The sequence below is a fragment of the Gigantopelta aegis genome, chromosome 8 (genome assembly GCF_016097555.1).
Source record: "Gigantopelta aegis isolate Gae_Host chromosome 8, Gae_host_genome, whole genome shotgun sequence".
Classification (NCBI taxonomy): Eukaryota; Metazoa; Mollusca; class Gastropoda; order Neomphalida; family Peltospiridae; genus Gigantopelta; species Gigantopelta aegis.
This window is the reverse complement of record NC_054706.1, coordinates 5161520-5182088: the sequence shown is the minus strand read 5'-3', so window position 1 is coordinate 5182088 and position 20569 is coordinate 5161520. Positions and strand designations below refer to the sequence as shown.

Below are 20569 nucleotides of genomic sequence, written 5' to 3'. Positions count from 1 at the left end.
CTAAACCTAGATTTATACTTCACCGCCGACTCTTGTTGGCGAGGAGTTCATTTACCCAGTCCTCCTTCTGTTCAAACCAAATCTTGATTTTTCACGTTCGTTCAACGCTTTTTAGTTTACCTAATAAAAAAATTATATTTCAATTGCGCACGAGGTCGGCAATAAAAGTATGAATTGACCTTTAGCCTTGAGTTAGGACGGTGGGCAGAGAGTGGGGTGCACTCATCGAGTGTGGTGCATAACCCTTGTGTTTGTCAATGGTTACGAAATACTGCTTTGAAACAGGACAACCTATACCAAGAGACATAAGTAACACAATGGGTATTTCACTGACTATTTTCATATAAAAAATGCCATATAACATGTCGTGTTGACTGTAACCATACACCATGTATTGTTTAGTTTGATATTGTTATGTTGGCAATTTAACCGGATAAGAAATATTTTTAACCCATGAGCGAATGTTACCAGTATAAAATGTCAAACAAGAGTGAAAATATTATAATATAAAGTTACATACATGGTAAAAAGGTCTCAGGTTAGTATATTTTGCTGGAATATCTCTATCGTTTTGCCCGTGTTTGAAGATTTGACTACCACCCACCCCCGCCACCTTGTCTAGCATGGTGTGCAAATCATCATCAGAGAGTCATAAATAAGACTAAGATTAAGATCGAAAGAGGGTGAGGGACAGAGATAGAGGGACAGAGAACGGGGGTGAGGGACAACGAAAGAGTGAGGGGGACAGCGGAAGATAGAGAAGGAGAGTGAGATAGAGAGTAAACAAATGAATATATATATATACGTTTCAAATTTGAACGACAAAACCGTATTACATAATCAGGGACGTATCTGAATTAATGAATGTTTAACGACACAAGGTACGAAAAATACATCGGCAATTGGGTGTCAAACTGTGATAAACGTATTTGAAGTAATGAATGTTTAACGACACAAGGTACGAAAAATACATCGGCAATTGGGTGTCAAACTATGATAAACGTATCTGAATTAATGAATGTTTAACGACACAAGGTACGAAAAATACATCGGCAATTGGGTGTCAAACTATGATAAACGTATCTGAATTAATGAATGTTTAACGACACAAGGTACGAAAAATACATCGGCAATTGGGTGTCAAACTATGATAAACGTATCTGTGCACAATGTTTAGTCGAATGAGCATTTAACAAAATAGCGGTTGATTCTTCGAGGATAGCCACTCCCGCGGATATCCTGTACTGGAGATTTTAACACTCTTGCACCACCAAAAAGAACACTGCGATTCATTATTAACCCAAAGCTAGCACAGGACAGAGCTCAATAGACTAAGTACAGCTGTAATAACATGCACTCATGAATCAGGTGTTCGCGAAAGATGAGCATATCCTGTCCAACCGGTGGCATCCTTCATGTGCAAGAGTTTCACCAAAGAGACGAAAAAGCATGAACAAGTTCAAAATGTGGGTAGCAGGGCATTTTTCCCCGGTCCCCCCCCCCCCTTGGTATTCCCCCCATTCATTTCCCCCCGGTCATACCCCCCCCCCCCCCCCCCCACAACTTCCCCATCTAAAACTTTTATTTTAGCTTTACACTGACCACTGTTTAGTTTTCCCTTTTTTCGCAACTCACATTAATAAGAAATAACACCGCCTACAAGAGATTTCTGTTTTACATAAATATCACCCTCATTAATTAGTTTAGCTTTACCCCTGGTGGAGTTAACACTCTCCATGGTGTGTGTGTATCTAGAACATAAATATAACCCTCATTAATTAGTTTAGCTTTATCCCTGGTGGAGTTAACATTCTCCATGGTGTGTGTGTATCTAGAACATAAATATAACCCTCATTAATTAGTTTAGCTTTACCCCTGGTGGAGTTAACACTCTCCATGGTGTGTGTGTATCTAGAACATAAATATAACCCTCATTAATTAGTTTAGCTTTACCCCTGGTGGAGTTAACACTTTCCATGGTGTGTGTGTATCTAGAACATAAATATAACCCTCATTAATTAGTTTAGCTTTACCCCTGGTGGAGTTAACACTCTCCATGGTGTGTGTGTATCTAGAACATAAATATAACCCTCATTAATTAGTTTAGCTTTACCCCTGGTGGAGTTAACACTCTCCATGGTGTGTGTGTGTCTAGAACATAAATATAACCCTCATTAATTAGTTTAGCTTTACCTCTGGTGGAGTTAACACTCTCCATGGTGTGTGTGTATCTAGAACATAAATATAACCCTCATTAATTAGTTTAGCTTTACCCCTGGTGGAGTTAACACTCTCCATGGTGTGTGTGTATCTAGAACATAAATATAACCCTCATTAATTAGTTTAGCTTTACCCCTGGTGGAGTTAACACTCTCCATGGTGTATGTGTATCTAGAACATAAATATAACCCTCATTAATTAGTTTAGCTTTACCCCTGGTGGAGTTAACACTCTCCATGGTGTGTGTGTATCTAGAACAATATTTCTAATGTCAGTATCCAGGTTATTGTACAGCTTCAGACTTCACACTTTCAAGGTTTCAAACCAGTATTTACATGCCTATGTCCACTAGGGTTCAGGCATGTCCCCCCCCCCCCCCCCCCTCCTCCCCTGGCCTTATCCCTGGAAAGGTTATAGGTGGGATAATTTTGACTTTATAACCAAATGTCTCTGTGTGTGATTCTACCGGCCTCGGTAGCGTCGTGGTAGGCCATCGGTCTGCAGGCCGGTAGGTTCTGGGTTCGGACCCCGGTCGAGGCATGGGATTTTTAATCCAGATACCGACTCCAAACCCTGAGTGAGTGCTCCGCAAGGCTCAATGGGTAGGTGTAAACCACTTGCACCGACCAGTGATCCATAACTGGTTCAACAAAGGCCATGGTTTGTGCTATCCCGCCTGTGGGAAGCGCAAATACAAAATCCCTTGCTGCTAATCGGAAGAGTAGCCCATGTAGTGGCGACAGCGGGTTTCCTCTCAAAATCTGTGTGGTCCTTAACCATATGGTTGACGCCATATAACCGTAAATAAAATGTGTTGAGTGCGTCGTTAAATAAAACATTTCTTTCTATGTGTGATTCTGTGTGTATATATGTGTCTCTGTGTGTGTATGTGTTTGAGTGTGTGGATCGATCCCCGTCGGTGGGCCCATTGACCTATTACTCGCTCCAGCCATTGCACCACGACTGGTATATCAAAGGCCGTGGTATGTGTTATCCTGTCTGTTGGATGGTGCATATAAAAGATGCCTTGCTGCTAATCGAAAAGGGTAGCCCATGAAGGGTGACAGCGTGTTTCCTCTCTGTGCGTGTGTGTGCGTGTGATTGTGTGTGTGTGTGTATGTGTGATTTTGTATGTATGTGTGTGTGTGTGTGTGTGCGCGCGCGTGCGTGTATATGTATGTGTCTTTGTCTGTCTGTGTGTGTGATTTTGTGTGTATGTGTATGTGAGCGTATGTCTCTCTCTCTCTCTCTCTCTCTCTCTCTCTCTCTCTCTCTCTCTCTCTCTCTCTCTCTCTCTCACACACACACTGTGTGTGTGTGTGTGTGTTTATATATATATACATGTGTGTATATAATTTAAATATGCGGCTACCCTCTGAAACGATTAAGTTTTGTTTCTAAATTGTCAATATTATTACTATTATTATTATTATTATTATTATTACCATTATTATTATTAACAAAAACAATTATTTAGGGCAACGAACTGACTGCTATTTAAATGGTTAAAGTTTGTTTTGTTTAACGACACCACTAGAGCACATTGATTTATTTTAACCATCGGTTATTGGATGTCAAACATTCATTAGTTTTGACATAGTCTTCGAGAGGAAACTAGCTACATTTTCCCATTAGTTGCAGGGGATCTTTTATATGCCCCATCCAGGTCAGGTCAGGTAAATAGGGCTTTACGTGCACATTGTAGCGCACGCCTGTCCTGGGCACAAGAGCCGTCCAGGACAGGAAAGGTGCAAGGGAGCACCAGCAGCCCGACCTTGGTCGGTAACAGGCGGGGGGGGGGGGGGGGGGGGCGCATTCCCTTAGACAAGATAACATATACCACGGTCATTGATATATCAGTCGTGGTGCACTGGCTGAAAGTAGCTTTTCGCAGGATTATAGAGAAATTCTCTACTTAGCCTAGTGAATCCGATAGAAAAATCAGTTAGCAATTAAAATCGTAGTTCTGCAGACAGCAGCGTCAAAGAGAAGTTTGAACAAGACCGTGACTGCTCCTGTAAATAATGGTCAAGTGCGCCACGATTTCCATAACATTATATGTGGGAATAATACGTTTGTATTTATTTGGTACACTGAAATGGGAACTGTAATACATTTATATACTTAATTACAGAGGAAACGCGAATATTATTTAATTTTTTCTTTAATTTATTTAAAATTATTCACTTTGAATCCTATTAGATTTTGTGAATATTAAAAAGAGAAAGAAATAAATGTTTTATTTAACGACGCACTCAACACATGTTCAGTACGGTTATCTGACGTCGGTATGTCTATTGCAATTATAAAGGAAGAAAGTGTTTTATTTAGCGACGCACTCAACACATTTTAAGTACAGTTATCTGACGTCGGTGTATTTCTTGGCCCATTTTGGCAGTCTATTTACTGAATTAATTAAATCATGAAAAATACACAATTATATATACATGAATGTTAAAATATTCGTGTTTTTTTGTTGTTGTTCAAAGTAGTTCAACTCCTTTATCCACATTGCAGTTGTACTGGGCTGTCACTGTATACTATACAATATTACATATACTCCCCTTTAGTACAATAAATCCAGTGAAGTTATATAACAATTGGAATTATATAATGCAGAAACCGAATGAGATGCCACCTTTTGGGAGGGTAGTGATTCTCCACACACCCTCAAAAAAAAAAAAAAAAAAAAAGTAAATAAAAAACGAGTCTCAAAACCTCTGATCAGAACCAGATAATCATACATTTTATGAATGTGTATATTAGCACAAGGCTGACAAGTGTTGTCATCTTCAGACAATACAATACACACAATACAATAACACAGGAACACTGTTAGCATATCAAGAAAGCTACTGGCAGGCCATTTGATAGTGCATATAATTCGTTCTGTTAGAAAGAAGCATTACAGAAGTGGATATAACAGGACAAACAATGCGTAGGTGAAACTATACTGGCCTCTATTTTCAACAGTGAATGGTTGTAAAGCATGCATGAAAATGATTCCAGACACATGCTCGCATGGAAGCTCGCATTCAAGACGTCCAGCAAGGAATAACAAACGTACTGAATGACGCACACGAAGAGTACAATGCCGTTCAAATTCAATGGAGTAATACCTGTAAAAACTGTCACGACATTTAACCATTAAGTAAACATTTGAATAATTTTGAGTGTAATTTATGCAACTGGTTTTTTTAAATTGTTGTTTATAAGAAGCATAAATTAAGTCGGGCAACTAAATACGATGATTTCATAGTAGAATTTGTCGTCATTGAATCAACTGTCAGTTACGCCCCCTTTCCTTACCCCCAACCCCCCCTCCCCAAATAAAACCACCAAACAAACAAACACTAAACTAAACTAAATAAACAGCAACAAAACAAAGATACAAGCAAACAAAAAACAAAACAAACAGCATTAACCCACAAAAACATCATGACCCCCCCCCCAAAAAAAAAAAAATATATATAAATAAATAAAAAAATAATAATAAACCCACCAAAAATATTTTGGCAATGCAATATTTTATAAAGAGAGGACGCAATTTTACAAAGTACAACTATAAAATTATATGGGTCATCCCACAGTAAAAGGGACAGATTCATAATGTCCTTTTCACTCACTGACAAATATATATATATATATATATATATATATATATATATATATATATATATTTCCATGAACCTATTATATGATAACCTATTATAAACCAATTACGGTATGTGATAACCTGGCCGAAGTCTGATGCAGGGAAAGTTATTAATGACCAGCAGCTATATACTGGGTTTTATGGCAGAGGTTCCTTTCGGGACAAATTGCAGCTCTTTGTACGTCCCTTTGTTATGGGTATCTTGTTTTAGTTACTAATCTGACATCTTGATGCTAGGAACACCACCCCACCCCCCAAAAAAAAAACGAAAAAAAGAAAAGAAAAACGAAAAAAAAAAAAAAAAGAAAATGAAAATCACTATAGGCAAGACTGGAAGTTGGTACTCATAAACATATATCACAATCTGTATTGAATATTGTATTAAGGTGCTTAATTAGAATGTTTGCAATGTCTCCAGGAGTGATGTCATCTCCGTCACATAAACTTACCATAAGCAGATAAGTGAAATTGTATAAATAATCCAGTCAGTTGATACTGTGGTAAGGTTTATGTGGTAAAACTAACACTTATTTTTTTACTGCTACATAATCAAAGTGTTGGATATGATATAACGGAAAACATTTGGCGAGTAGAAAATTACTATGACAACTCCGCCACGATGATGAAAACTATTGCAGATCTAAGTGTTCCAAAACATAAAACCCTATATATTATACTGAATAACTACCCAGCCACTCATCTTTATTTTATTTAATATGTATCCGAATTTAGTAAAATGTCAACACCGTCACGATCAACTCCTCAAGAACTCGCTCTGGGTTGGAGCCGGTATCGGGCTGCGAACTCTGTACCTACCAGCCTGTAGTCCGATGGCTTAACCACTGCGCCACCGAGGCGGGTATTCTTCAAGAATTCTAGTTTTGGATTCTATGCTATGATTGATAGTAAAATCAAATAGTTTCGCCAATAAATTTAATTAAACAATTCATGCAAAACAATTTTGGAACGTAAATAAGAATTCTTGTCCTACTATTTTGATATGCGATATCACACTTTTACTGATACTGTCAATCATAGCATAGAATCCAAAACTAGAATTCTTGAACGTAAATAAGAATTCTTGTGCTACTATTTTGATATGCGATATCACACTTTTACTGATACTGTCAATCATAGCATAGAATCTAAAACAAGAATTCTTGAACGTAAATAAGAATTCTTGTGCTACTATTTTGATATGTGATATCACACTTTTACTGATACTGGTACCGGCTTCAACCCAGAGCGAGTTCATAAGGGCTCAATGGGTAGGTGTGTGGCCACTACACCATATTATCTCTCACTAACCACTAACCAACTAACAACAAACCCACTGTCCTGGACAGATGTTCCAGATAGCTGAGGTGTGTGTCCAGCACACAGCGTGCTTGAACCTTAATTGGATATAAACACGAAAATAAGTTGAAATGAATGAATCTTAAAGAATTAAAAAAACATAAACAGCCGGCTTCGGTGTATAGTTTGCACTGTCGCTTTCAGTGTGGGAATTGATATTCCGAAAATCCGCAGAGTATTACTACAGTGTAAAAACAAACAAAGTCCCAGAAAACACCTCTATTTCAACAATGAACTCCTATAGTGTAGCCTACCACTCTGCCTAGTGGGATTGTCCCAATTCTGGAACATCTGCGTCCTATGATTGTCTCTCAATCCTCTGCCCAGCTCGTCCCAGACATGTTTAATAGATGACATATCTGGAGATGATGCCGGCCGATTCATACGCTGGATACCATTTTGAATGAGGAAATATGTTACAAGCCTGGAATGGTGGCGTCTGGCACTGTCGTGCAAAATAAACACCAAGGTCAATTTGGCGACATGACGGAAGAACTAAAGGCTAAAACATCTCGTCCTTATACCTGCTACTTTTCGTCAGGTTTCCATGGGTAATGTTCAGAGGAATCCTATAGTGTACAAACATTCCACAGCATATCATCAATAATTAATATTACTCTGCCATATCTGACCCTGTTCACCTTAACATCTACAAATCTCGCACCTGGACGACAGAAATGATTCTGGTGTAGCTGAAGTGCAGAACACACCTAAACTCGTCTGTGAATAGTACCCTCCGCTATTCAGCAAGTGTTTAGCGTGCGTGACGTCTTCCGCTATTCAGCAAGTGTTTAGCGTGTGTGACGTCTACACCAGTCTTGACATGCTGTCCGAAAACTGGGAGAAGACGTGGTCTAACTGTTTGCGAGATCAAATGTTGGCTCGTAGACTATCCCGGCTTGTCTGGTCAGAGACCTGTGTACCTGTTACAACTTCTGTTGGTCCGTAAGACACTGACAGTGTGTTGACGTAATGTCATGTGTACGAGATATGGTATTCATGGCACGATGCTAATGTTGGCATACCAGTACGAGGGCGATGCTGCATGGAACTGGCCACCTGGAAGCATTGCCTTTTTGCATACAGGCAATTCCGTGTGTCACATTTCTCCGAGAAAGACCTTTTTCAAGGATGTCTAAGAAACAGAATACTGGTGTTTTTGAGTTAATATTCATATCGTTGAACAACTCGTAAGATAAATGATATCAAACGGCCATTCACATTTTTCTCTGTTCATGCTATGGCCCATAATGTAAGAGATATCCATATTCAAAGCAAGAACATGTTAATACATTTTATTATAATCATTTTTGAAACGTTATATTTGCCGGAAACACGTTAAAATGGCTATAAACTTAGATTAGTCCCTTTACGTAGACAGCAATACCTATATATCTCTTTTCAACTTAGTTTAGATAACCAAAAACTAAGGCTTAACGACGTTTATACAGAACAAGAGTAAGCAATCACATCACAATTAACTATACAGTTGTTTGTATGAATACCAGCAAGTGACTATACAAATCAGATTTGAAGAAAAACTGGTAAAAGTCTTGTCTATTGCAAGTATATTATTTTAAAACATGTTTCTTAACTTCAATATGACTAATGCCATCCATACATCTTCAATACAACAAAAATATTTCGAAACTGTGTACACAATCTGGTTTCAAAATGAAGGAAGGAAATGTTTTATTTAACGACGCACTCAACACATTTTATTTACGGTTATATGGCGTCGGTCTTTCTTTTAATAACAATTTTAAAAACTAAGAAATATATATCTATAATTATGTATTTTCATCATCGTAATGTATAAATTGTCTGTTTCTTTACTGTTTAAGGATTACGTCACCCGGATGCCAGTACTCATTAACTTACGGAGTAATTATAAAATAATTCCTTGTACATGTATAGTTTTAACACTAATATCTGCAAAACTGGTAGCAAAAAGGTGTCGACATTACACATGAGAACAGAAAGTGGCCAGGTAACTGAAAGATCTGTGACAATAACTAAAGAACAATGAATTGTTCGGACTTCACACATTCTTCGCCATAGGTAAAACAAATGAATTGAGAAATTAATAAAGTTTATTTTTAAAAGGAACATACAGGTGGACGCTGATTGGTTATAAATAAAAAGTATAGTTTCGGATGCATGAACATTGTCGTACGCACGCTCACGTCGCCTGCGATCTGTGTCTGACGGTCGGGATCCTGTTGAACTCTTGTGACGGATCATATTTTGGATCACCGATTGATGCCGATCGTCGGAACACCATCGCAAGAGCACACAGGATCGGCGACGAATCGCAGTCTGATGCTAAACAGTCAGCTGGCGACAGATGTAGTCTTCAAAGAAATAATAGACAATCTTTAACTCAATAGAATAGTTTCTTTTTTCTTCTTTTCTTTTTGGATTAAGATTTATTTCATACTCGATTTTGAACGTAACCTATATAGCACAATACAGTTTTACCACCAACAGAGATTATAATAAGCTGGTTTTGTGCAAATCTATGTTGCATACTATTCAACTTCAAAAAGTGGGACGTTTTGTTTATGAATCACACGATATATCATTTTAATAGCATACGCTCATATGCAACCACTAACGGTTTTCACGTATAATAGAATCAGCATTATAGTTTGATGTATATCCACAGTAACCATGGCTGGGATCTAGCTTAGTGCGATAGGTCGGAGGATAGAACTCCCTTTTTATTTTGTCAGTAGGAGTAGTCTATGTTGTGCCAGAGGGTTTTTCTCTATTTCTCTTTACTATCTGTCTACATGTATCTATCTATCTGTCTGTCTGTCTGTCTGTCTCTATCTCTCTCTCTCTCTCTCTCTTTTCTCTCTCTCTCTCTCTCTCTCTCTCTCTCTCTCTCTCTCTCTCTCTCTCTCTCTCTCTGTGTCTCTCTCTCTGTGTGTCTCTGTCTCCCCCCCCCTCTGAATACAATGTATTTATTCGTATTTTTGGTGGGGGAGGGGTATGTAATATCTCCGTCGGCTTGGTGCTATGAGGGTATATTGCCACATATAATGTAAATTATAAAATTATGTACTTTTGAATTTTATAGGTGCCCTTTCTAAATATTTCACCCCCTCTGTGATTGCTGTAGGATCCTTTTTAAACGTTGAACCCCCTCATTAAAAACAAATTTGCATTCGCTCCTGTATTCTTAGCTATAGACAGTACTGCAGCAGTAACACTCACGAATGTTGTCTAAAGTTTAGTTTTGTATTTTTATGTACATACATCTGAATCCGAATGACAAGATACTTGACTAATGACAGAGCCATTTGCCAAGGTCGTCACTGCTAGCACCATTGTCATGAACGTTTTTAATATACATTTATTATCCCCAGTACAATCTCACCGCGTCAAGATTGTGGACCCTTGAATTGTCATTAACTTTGCTTATAGGAGGACTGCCACTCCCCAACACGAGACATCCTTTCCAATCCGCATACAGGAGGACAGTTACTGAGTGTATTCTAAACAGTTGTGAACGCACTATTTGTTTTTAATCTTCTTTCAGAGATCATGAGGAAGAAAGCTGACGTGACCTTTTGGCTTGTTATAGCTGTTGCTCTTCTACAACGTTCAAGTAACTAGCTTATTTGAGATATTTTATTTTATTTTATGAAATATGGCTGGTTAGGTAGGTAGGATCTGTTTTAAGGTATAGTCACAACACTCGTGGTGGGTACACAGTCTCACCCAGAATAAATACAAATTAATTTCGATAACAATTAAACTGAAAAAAGAGGATTTTAGGATATAGGATTTTGCAACAAACTGGATATACACGAAAAGAAGCAAAGATAGTGACGTGCAGTCAAACCATTAAACTTTTAAAATCAAAACGATGTATTTGTTTAATAAATATTTGGACACAAATTAATATTTGTTTTATTCCTGAAATCACTTGAGATATTTCGTCCATAAAGAAGCAGTTGTAAATTTATAGGTTGTAACGAGTTATAAAGAATCTACCGCTGATGCTCATATTTTTTACTTTGGTTTAAGAGTTTCTAATTATTGGATTTACATTATTATGTACGCCATAAATAACTCATTTCCAACAGAGGAGGGAACATCCATACATAACATTCTGTACAAAATGACTCATTTCATCGATTAAAACATGACTAATTTTAGAAGGATTTTAGGAATATATTGTGGGTTTTTTATGTTGTTGTTGTTGATTGTTTTTGGTTATGTTTAGTGTATAAAGGTTTTATTTTTGTATATTGTTTTGGCAACACCTTTTTTTATATGAAATCACCCCTTTAAGTTGAAATTGATGTCGATTTTACTACAAGTAGTGCGCTAAATGTAATTATAATTTTGGACCGGCGTCTAGTTCAGTCGGTAGAGCGATCATCTGGTCCCATTCTCTAATTGTTTTTTTTTTCCAGTGACAACCCACCACTTTAAAGGTGCTATGTCAAAGTTGTAATAATGGTGGTTCCCTCCAAAAATAGTTATTTATTTTTGATTTGAAACATAAAGTTTATACCTTCAGCTATATTCCTATAAAATATTACAACTAAATAATTTCATTTACTAGTAGAATGCTTTTTTATTTTAGAGAGGAATCTTGAGAGTATGTCACACGCATTAACTAGTGACGTCACTGTTTTATGTTTAAACATTCAACACACTAACTTTACCCAGAATTCTTTGCGGTCAACTGACAAAAGAAGCAAAGATGACGGCCTTGTTATATTTAGCCACACATTATTCGTGTAGTCCCTCTTGTCGTCCAGTGGAAGACTTTTAAACATTATTATTCTAGAGTTAATTATGGACACATTATACGTGAGATCGATTAATTTGTAGTTATTTATTACAAATAAATGTGATAATAACGAGATATTGTAGTTTTAACTTTGACATAGGACCTTTAACTTTTTAACTTGTAATCATAGTTTCAGTTTGACTTTATTCCAGCAGTAGAAGGAGCCTGCACGTGGTCCAGTGGGACAGTGGGCAAGGAGGGAGATCAGGCTTTGTACAAAGGCTACAATACAAACGCAAACACCACTAGCGCCTGTCAGACTTTGTGTGACACCACGCTTGGTACTGACGGCAAAGACTGCGTAGCCGTGGACTTAAAGAGCGGCGTTTGTTTCAAATACACTGGACCTACGAATCTTTTCGATAATGCTGCATCGACACACTATGAAAAAACATGCACGCCAGGTAGGTCCGAATTTTACACCAATAAAAAGGAAAATTCAGTTTAGAAACTTAGTTTTGAAGGGAGGTTGTTACTAGTGTGTTTAACTCACAGACATATGTCACTGTTACTAGGCTGTTTAATTCACAGTAATAATATGTCACTTTTACTAGGGTGTTTAACTCACAGTGATAATATGTCACTGTTACTAGGCTGTTTAAATCACAGTAATAATATGTCACTTTTACTAGGGTGTTTAACTCACAGTGATAATATGTCACTGTTACTAGGCTGATTAACTCACAGTGATAATATGTATCTATTACCAGGCTGTTTAACTCACAGAAATATGTCACTGTTAATTCACCGCAATATGTATCTATTACTAGGCTGTTTAACTCACAGAAATATGTCACTGCTAATTCACCGCAATATGTATCTATTACCAGGCTGTTTAACTCACAGAAATATGTCACTGTTAATTCACCGCAATATGTATCTATTACCAGGCTGTTTAACTCACAGAAATATGTCACTGTTAATTCACCGCAATATGTATCTATTACCAGGCTGCAGTGTTCTCGCTGGGTGAAAATTAAAGGAGGGCGGCCGCTCGGCACCACACCCTTAAAAACCCCCACCCCACACCAATAAACGAAAAGCAAACAAAAACAAACAAAAAAAGGGGGGGGGGGCGGGGGGAGAGGAGTAGTTTGGTTACCATATTGTTTTGTGTTGGTAGACTTTGAGAAAAGACATACTCCTTATTTTGCCTACAAAATAGTGCAAAGGGGTTTATAAGAAGACTCGTCTTTTAATTAAACCGAAGATGATATCGGTCTGACATTCATGGGCAGTTCCTGTTTTGCTGGACCGATCACAGTTTTAATATTATTTTTAATAAAGATTTCAAGATATACGAAAAACAATAAAGATGTTTGTAAAGTGATCTAATGTCAGATACATTTTTGTTATTTCCATCTTCATCGAATGAATCGATCGCTGTGATAAAATATCGCCAGCTAATAAAAAGTAGTTTCGTTTTTGTAAAGACGGTGTATATATTATTTGGCACTCAAGATAAATGACTTTAATGATAAACACTACCACTTCCGTTGTTTTTATAAGCGTTCAAAATGAAAAGTTTACAATATTTTATAAAGAACTACTGAATAAACAGAATAACAGAAAGTAAAAATCATCAGTTTCAAACAATTATATCTGCATCTGAGGACAAAATATCAAACGATAGTTAGTGGAAACAAAAGACAGAATGACCGTTCTGATCACGTGACAAATTTGGCGCCAAATAAGAGGGTTTTTTTTCAATCTGAGATTGCCGAATCCGTAAAAAATAAAATGTTTTCATTGCTTACATAAAATATAACTTTTATTGTGTCTGTCAAACATACAAATGGATACAGATATTAGACAAAATAGAAGCTGTTAAAAATACTGTTAAATTACGTTACGGTAACTGTCGTAAATATTTTGTCAATTGCTTTTTCGTACACAACGCGGCTTGTTTCCTTTGATGTCCAGTGTCACAGTGTGCAGACTAATCGTTGTTTTTTGTGTGAAAAAAAAGTGCATTTGGAAATAGCAGAGATAGGTGCTGGAAAATAAAGAGGGACGCTAAAAAGATAAAGGAGGGCGCTAAAAAATAAAGGAGGACGGGGAACGTGAAAGGAGGGCGGCAAAATGGAATAGCGGGGCGGGGCGCCCCTCTTAAATGGAGCAGCGAGAACACTGCAGGCTGTTTAACTCACAGTAATATGTCATTGTTAATTCACCGCAATATATATCTATTACTAGGCTGTTTAACTCACAAAAATATGTCACTGCTAATTCACCGCAATATGTATCTATTACCAGGCTGTTTAACTCACAGTAATACGTCACTGTTAATTCACCGCAATATGTATCTATTACTAGGCTGTTTAACTCACAGAAATACGTCACTGCTAATTCACCGCAATATGTATCTATTACCAGGCTGTTTAACTCACAGAAATATGTCACTGTTAATTCACCGCAATATGTATCTATTACCAGGTTGTTTAACTCACAGAAATATGTCACTGTTAATTCACCGCAATATGTATCTATTACCAGGCTGCAGTGTTCTCGCTGGGTGAAAATTAAAGGAGGGCGGCCGCTCGGCACCACACCCTTAAAAACCCCCACCCCACACCAATAAACGAAAAGCAAACAAAAACAAACAAAAAAGGGGGGGGGGGCGGGGGGAGAGGAGTAGTTTGGTTACCATATTGTTTTGTGTTGGTAGACTTTGAGAAAAGACATACTCCTTATTTTGCCTACAAAAAAGTGCAAAGGGGTTTATAAGAAGACTCGTCTTTTAATTAAACCGAAGATGATATCGGTCTGACATTCATGGGCAGTTCCGGTTTTGCTGGACCGATCACAGTTTTAATATTATTTTTAATAAAGATTTCAAGATATACGAAAAACAATAAAGATGTTTGTAAAGTGATCTAATGTCAGATACATTTTTGTTATTTCCATCTTCATCGAATGAATCGATCGCTGTGATAAAATATCGCCAGCTGATAAAAAGTAGTTTCGTTTTTGTAAAGACGGTGTATATATTATTTGGCACTCAAGATAAATGACTTTAATGATAAACACTACCACTTCCGTTGTTTTTATAAGCGTTCAAAATGAAAAGTTTACAATATTTTATAAAGAACTACTGAATAAACAGAATAACAGAAAGTAAAAATCATCAGTTTCAAACAATTATATCTGCAACTGAGGACAAAATATCAAACGATAGTTAGTGGAAACAAAAGACAGAATGACCGTTCTGATCACGTGACAAATTTGGCGCCAAATAAGAGGGTTTTTTTTTTCAATCTGAGATTGCCGAATCCGTAAAAAATTAAATGTTTTCATTGCTTACATAAAATATAACTTTTATTGTGTCTGTCAAACATACAAATGGATACAGATATTAGACAAAATAGAAGCTGTTAAAAATACTGTTAAATTACGTTACGGTAACTGTCGTAAATATTTTGTCAATTGCTTTTTCGTACACAACGCGGCTTGTTTCCTTTGATGTCCAGTGTCACAGTGTGCAAACTGATCGTTGTTTTTTGTGTGAAAAAAAAGTGCATTTGGAAATAGCAGAGATAGGTGCTGGAAAATAAAGAGGGACGCTAAAAAAATAAAGGAGGACGCTAAAAAATAAAGGAGGACGGGGAACGTGAAAGGAGGGCGGCAAAATGGAATAGCGGGGCGGGGCGCCCCTCTTAAATGGAGCAGCAAGAACACTGCAGGCTGTTTAACTCACAGTAATATGTCATTGTTAATTCACCGCAATATGTATCTATTACTAGGCTGTTTAACTCACAAAAATATGTCACTGCTAATTCACCGCAATATGTATCTATTACCAGGCTGTTTAACTCACAGTAATATGTCATTGTTAATTCACCGCAATATGTATCTATTACCAGGCTGTTTAACTCACAGGAATATGTCACTGTTAATTCACCGCAATATGTATCTATTACTAGGCTGTTTAACTCACAGAAATATGTCACTGTTAATTCACCGCAATATGTATCTATTACCAGGCTGTTTACCTCACCGCAATATGTCACTGCTAATTCACCGCAATATGTATCTATTACCAGGCTGTTTAACTCACCGCAATATGTCACTGCTAATTCACCGCAATATGTATCTATTACCAGGCTGTTTAACTCACCGCAATATGTCACTGCTAATTCACCGCAATATGTATCTATTACTAGGCTGTTTAACTCACCGCAATATGTCACTGCTAATTCACCGCAATATGTATCTATTACCAGGCTGTTTAACTCACAGTAATATGTCACTGCTAATTCACCGCAATATGTATCTATTACCAGGCTGTTTAACTCACAGGAATATGTCACTGTTAATTCACCGCAATATGTATCTATTACCAGGCTGTTTAACTCACAGGAATATGTCACTGTTAATTCACCGCAATATGTATCTATTACCAGGCTGTTTAACTCACAGGAATATGTCACTGTTAATTCACCGCAATATGTATCTATTACTAGGCTGTTTAACTCACAGAAATATGTCACTGCTAATTCACCGCAATATGTATCTATTACCAGGCTGTTTAACTCACCGCAATATGTCACTGCTAATTCACCGCAATATGTATCTATTACCAGGCTGTTTAACTCACCGCAATATGTCACTGCTAATTCACCGCAATATGTATCTATTACTAGGCTGTTTAACTCACAGTAATATGTCACTGCTAATTCACCGCAATATGTATCTATTACTAGGCTGTTTAACTCACAGTAATATGTCACTGCTAATTCACCGCAATATGTATCTATTACCAGGCTGTTAAACTCACAGTAATATGTCACTGCTAATTCACCGCAATATGTATCTATTACCAGGCTGTTTAACTCACAGAAATATGTCACTGTTAATTCACCGCAATATGTATCTATTACTAGGCTGTTTAACTCACAGAAATATGTCACTGTTAATTCACCGCAATATGTATCTATTACCAGGCTGTTTAACTTAGATTAATAAAATATCTTTGTTACTAGGCTGGGGCGGTACATAGCCCAGTGGTAAAGCACTCGCTTGATCCACGGTCAGTATGGGATCGATCCTCGTCATTGGGATATTTCTCATTTCAGCCATTGCACCACGATTGGTATATCAAAGGTCGTGGTATGTGCTATCTTGTCTCTGGGAAAGTGTATATGAAAGATCCCTTGCTGCATTAGGAAATATGTAACGGGTGTCCACTGATGACTAGGAGTCAGAATTACCAAATGTTTGACATCAAATAGCTGTATGATGAATTAAACAATGTGCTCTAGTGGTGTCGTTAAACAAAAACAAACTTTAATTTTACTTTGTTATTAGGCAGTTTAGCGCTCAGTAATAATATGTCTCTTTTAACTAGGATGTTTAACTCGCAGTTATAATATGTCTTTTGTTTAACTCGCAGTAATGTCGTTTTTGAACCAGGACGTTTCACTCGCAGTTATAAGATTAGCAATACATTCACATTTCTCTCGGTTTAAGATGTCTGTACAAAAGTCGACAATAAATACACGTCTCTGTGTTTAAGATTCCTGTACAAGATTAGCAATACATTCACATTTCTCTCGGTTTAAGATGTCTGTACAAGATTAGCAATACATTCACATTTCTCTCGGTTTAAGATGTCTGTACAAGATTAGCAATACATTCACATTTCTCTCGATTTAAGATGTCTGTACAAATGTCGACAATAAATACACGTCTCTGTGTTTAAGATTCCTGTACAAGATTAGCAATACATTCACATTTCTCTCGGTTTAAGATGTCTGTACAAATGTCGACAATAAATACACGTCTCTGTGTTTAAGATTCCTGTACAAGATTAGCAATACATTCACATTTCTCTCGGTTTAAGATGTCTGTACAAGATTAGCAATACATTCACATTTCTCTCGGTTTAAGATGTCTGTACAAGATTAGCAATACATTCACATTTCTCTCGGTTTAAGATGTCTGTACAAATGTCGACAATAAATACACGTCTCTGTGTTTAAGATTCCTGTACAAGATTAGCAATACATTCACATTTCTCTCGGTTTAAGATGTCTGTACAAATGTCGACAATAAATACACGTCTCTGTGTTTAAGATTCCTGTACAAGATTAGCAATACATTCACATTTCTCTCGGTTTAAGATGTCTGTACAAGATTAGCAATACATTCACATTTCTCTCGGTTTAAGATGTCTGTACAAATGTCGACAATAAATACACGTCTCTGTGTTTAAGATGTCTGTACAAGATTAGCAATACATTCACATTTCTCTCGATTTAAGATGTCTGTACAAATGTCGACAATAAATACACGTCTCTGTGTTTAAGATGTCTGTACAAGATTAGCAATACATTCACATTTCTCTCGGTTTAAGATGTCTGTACAAATGTCGACAATAAATACACGTCTCTGTGTTTAAGATTCCTGTACAAGATTAGCAATACATTCACATTTCTCTCGGTTTAAGATGTCTGTACAAATGTCGACAATAAATACACGTCTCTGTGTTTAAGATTCCTGTACAAGATTAGCAATACATTCACATTTCTCTCGGTTTAAGATGTCTGTACAAGATTAGCAATACATTCACATTTCTCTCGGTTTAAGATGTCTGTACAAATGTCGACAATAAATACACGTCTCTGTGTTTAAGATTCCTGTACAAGATTAGCAATACATTCACATTTCTCTCGGTTTAAGATGTCTGTACAAATGTCGACAATAAATACACGTCTCTGTGTTTAAGATGTCTGTACATTGTCGACAATAAATACTCTTTTCTCTGTCTGTGTTTAAGAAGTCTGTAGAATTTTAACAATAATTTCATGTTTCTCTGTCACTATTTAAGCAGTCTGAGCAATATCGACAATAACTTCATGTTTCTCTGTTTAAGAAGTCTGTACAATGTTGACAGTATATACACGTTTTTCTGTCCATTTAAGATGTTTGTACAATGTCTATCATGACTTCATGTTTCTCTGTATATTTGTGTTTAAGATGTCTGTGCAATGCCATTAATATTGTTTCTCGTTCTGTGTTTAAGATGGCTGTACAATGTTAACAATTATAAATACACGTTTCTCTGCCTGTTTAAGATGTATGTAGAATGTTGACACTAACTTCACGTTTCTCTGTTTGTGTTTAAGATGTCTGTGCAGTGTCAATCATAACTTCATGTTTGTGTGTTTGTGTTTAAGATGTATGTTCAATGTCAACAAGAACGTCAAACACGGCGGGTACCAGCTCCTCTGTGGTGGCGGTTCCAATGTCGTCGATGGGGGACTGTAGCGGGGTTTGCAATTACTTTGGAGACTGCGAAGCCGTTTCCTACAGCAACGGCGTCTGTAGCATCTTCAGTGCAGTGACGTCGACGACACAGTCAGACAGCGTCGACTACTACAAAACAACCTGCACCAACGGTGAGCTTGATGGGTAATACGCTTCTATAGTACACGTCATATATACTAATTTATTTTACAATATAACAATTTAACAACTGCAACATGAATGTTTTAACCGAAACAACTGATGTATTTTAGTCAATTTGATCTACGCTCAAATAAAGTCACTAGCATATATATGGAAAACGTTCTATGATTTTCGGGCATAAATGGACACAGTTTTTGGATGATGTCCTTCTTCATAACCTTACTAATGTCTCGACCTTTTTCCATAGGGAATACCTCACTGTCAGTTAAGTACTTAATGTCAGTGAAGTCTAATCCATGTAAAAACCTCTAGACATCAGTGAGGTTAAGAAGAAGGGAAGGGAACTCTATTAACATGCCCATATCCAAAACGGTTCAGGCACGTTCATCCCGGATTTAACCTTTGACTTCGCCAATGGCTAATTCCAGGACGGGAGGGTTAAGAAGGACATCATCCAAAAACTGTGTCCATTTATGCCCAAGAATCATGGACAATTGTCGATAAATATACCAGTGAATGATAACTTGGTGGACATCAAATTAACTGAAATACTTCAATTATCTCTGTTAAAGCGTTCATGTTGCAGTTCTGTTGTATTGCAAAATACATTAGTTGGATATAAAAAATATTTGGATTATGTTAACGTTTGTCATTTTTAATAAAAAGGCGTCTTACCACAAGGCAATGACAAAAGGACGTAATCACCAAATTAGGATCCAGAATTCAAACTAGCCTTTTAAATGTTAGACAAACACATTATTTATTTACGTTTCACCTTGTCTACAGATTAAAATAAAAACAAGAGTTCAACAGTAATATTACAATAATACAGCAGTACAAGTACACAAGCCACTGCTATGGAGTTATGAGAGACTTTAAAACTATTAAACGATTATCATCAATGCTTAAAAAGTATTATATTTACAAGAGGTAAAACTAAAAACCATAACATATGCTTTTATCTATATGTATAAAAACATCTTTGGCGACGTAATAAAATAAAATGGCCACTTTTGCTATAATTTAAGCAACAGCATGGTGGCTTAAAAGTAATAACATGTTTTCTTTATCTAAAAGGTTATTGAAGTTTACTACACTAGCTACTGCCTTTTTGA

The 20569-nt window shown here is 36.9% G+C and overlaps 1 protein-coding gene across 1 annotated transcript in view; it reads left to right on the top strand.

Moving 5' to 3' along the window:
• LOC121378668 overlaps positions 1–20569 on the top strand; it is a 47111-nt gene that overhangs the window by 20168 nt on the left and 6374 nt on the right. Inside the window, exons 2-4 of the mRNA XM_041506948.1 lie at positions 10779–10847; positions 12197–12448; positions 19223–19444. Of these exons, the coding sequence (XP_041362882.1) occupies positions 10779–10847; positions 12197–12448; positions 19223–19444 (543 nt within the window). The remainder of the gene's footprint in view (positions 1–10778; positions 10848–12196; positions 12449–19222; positions 19445–20569) is intronic.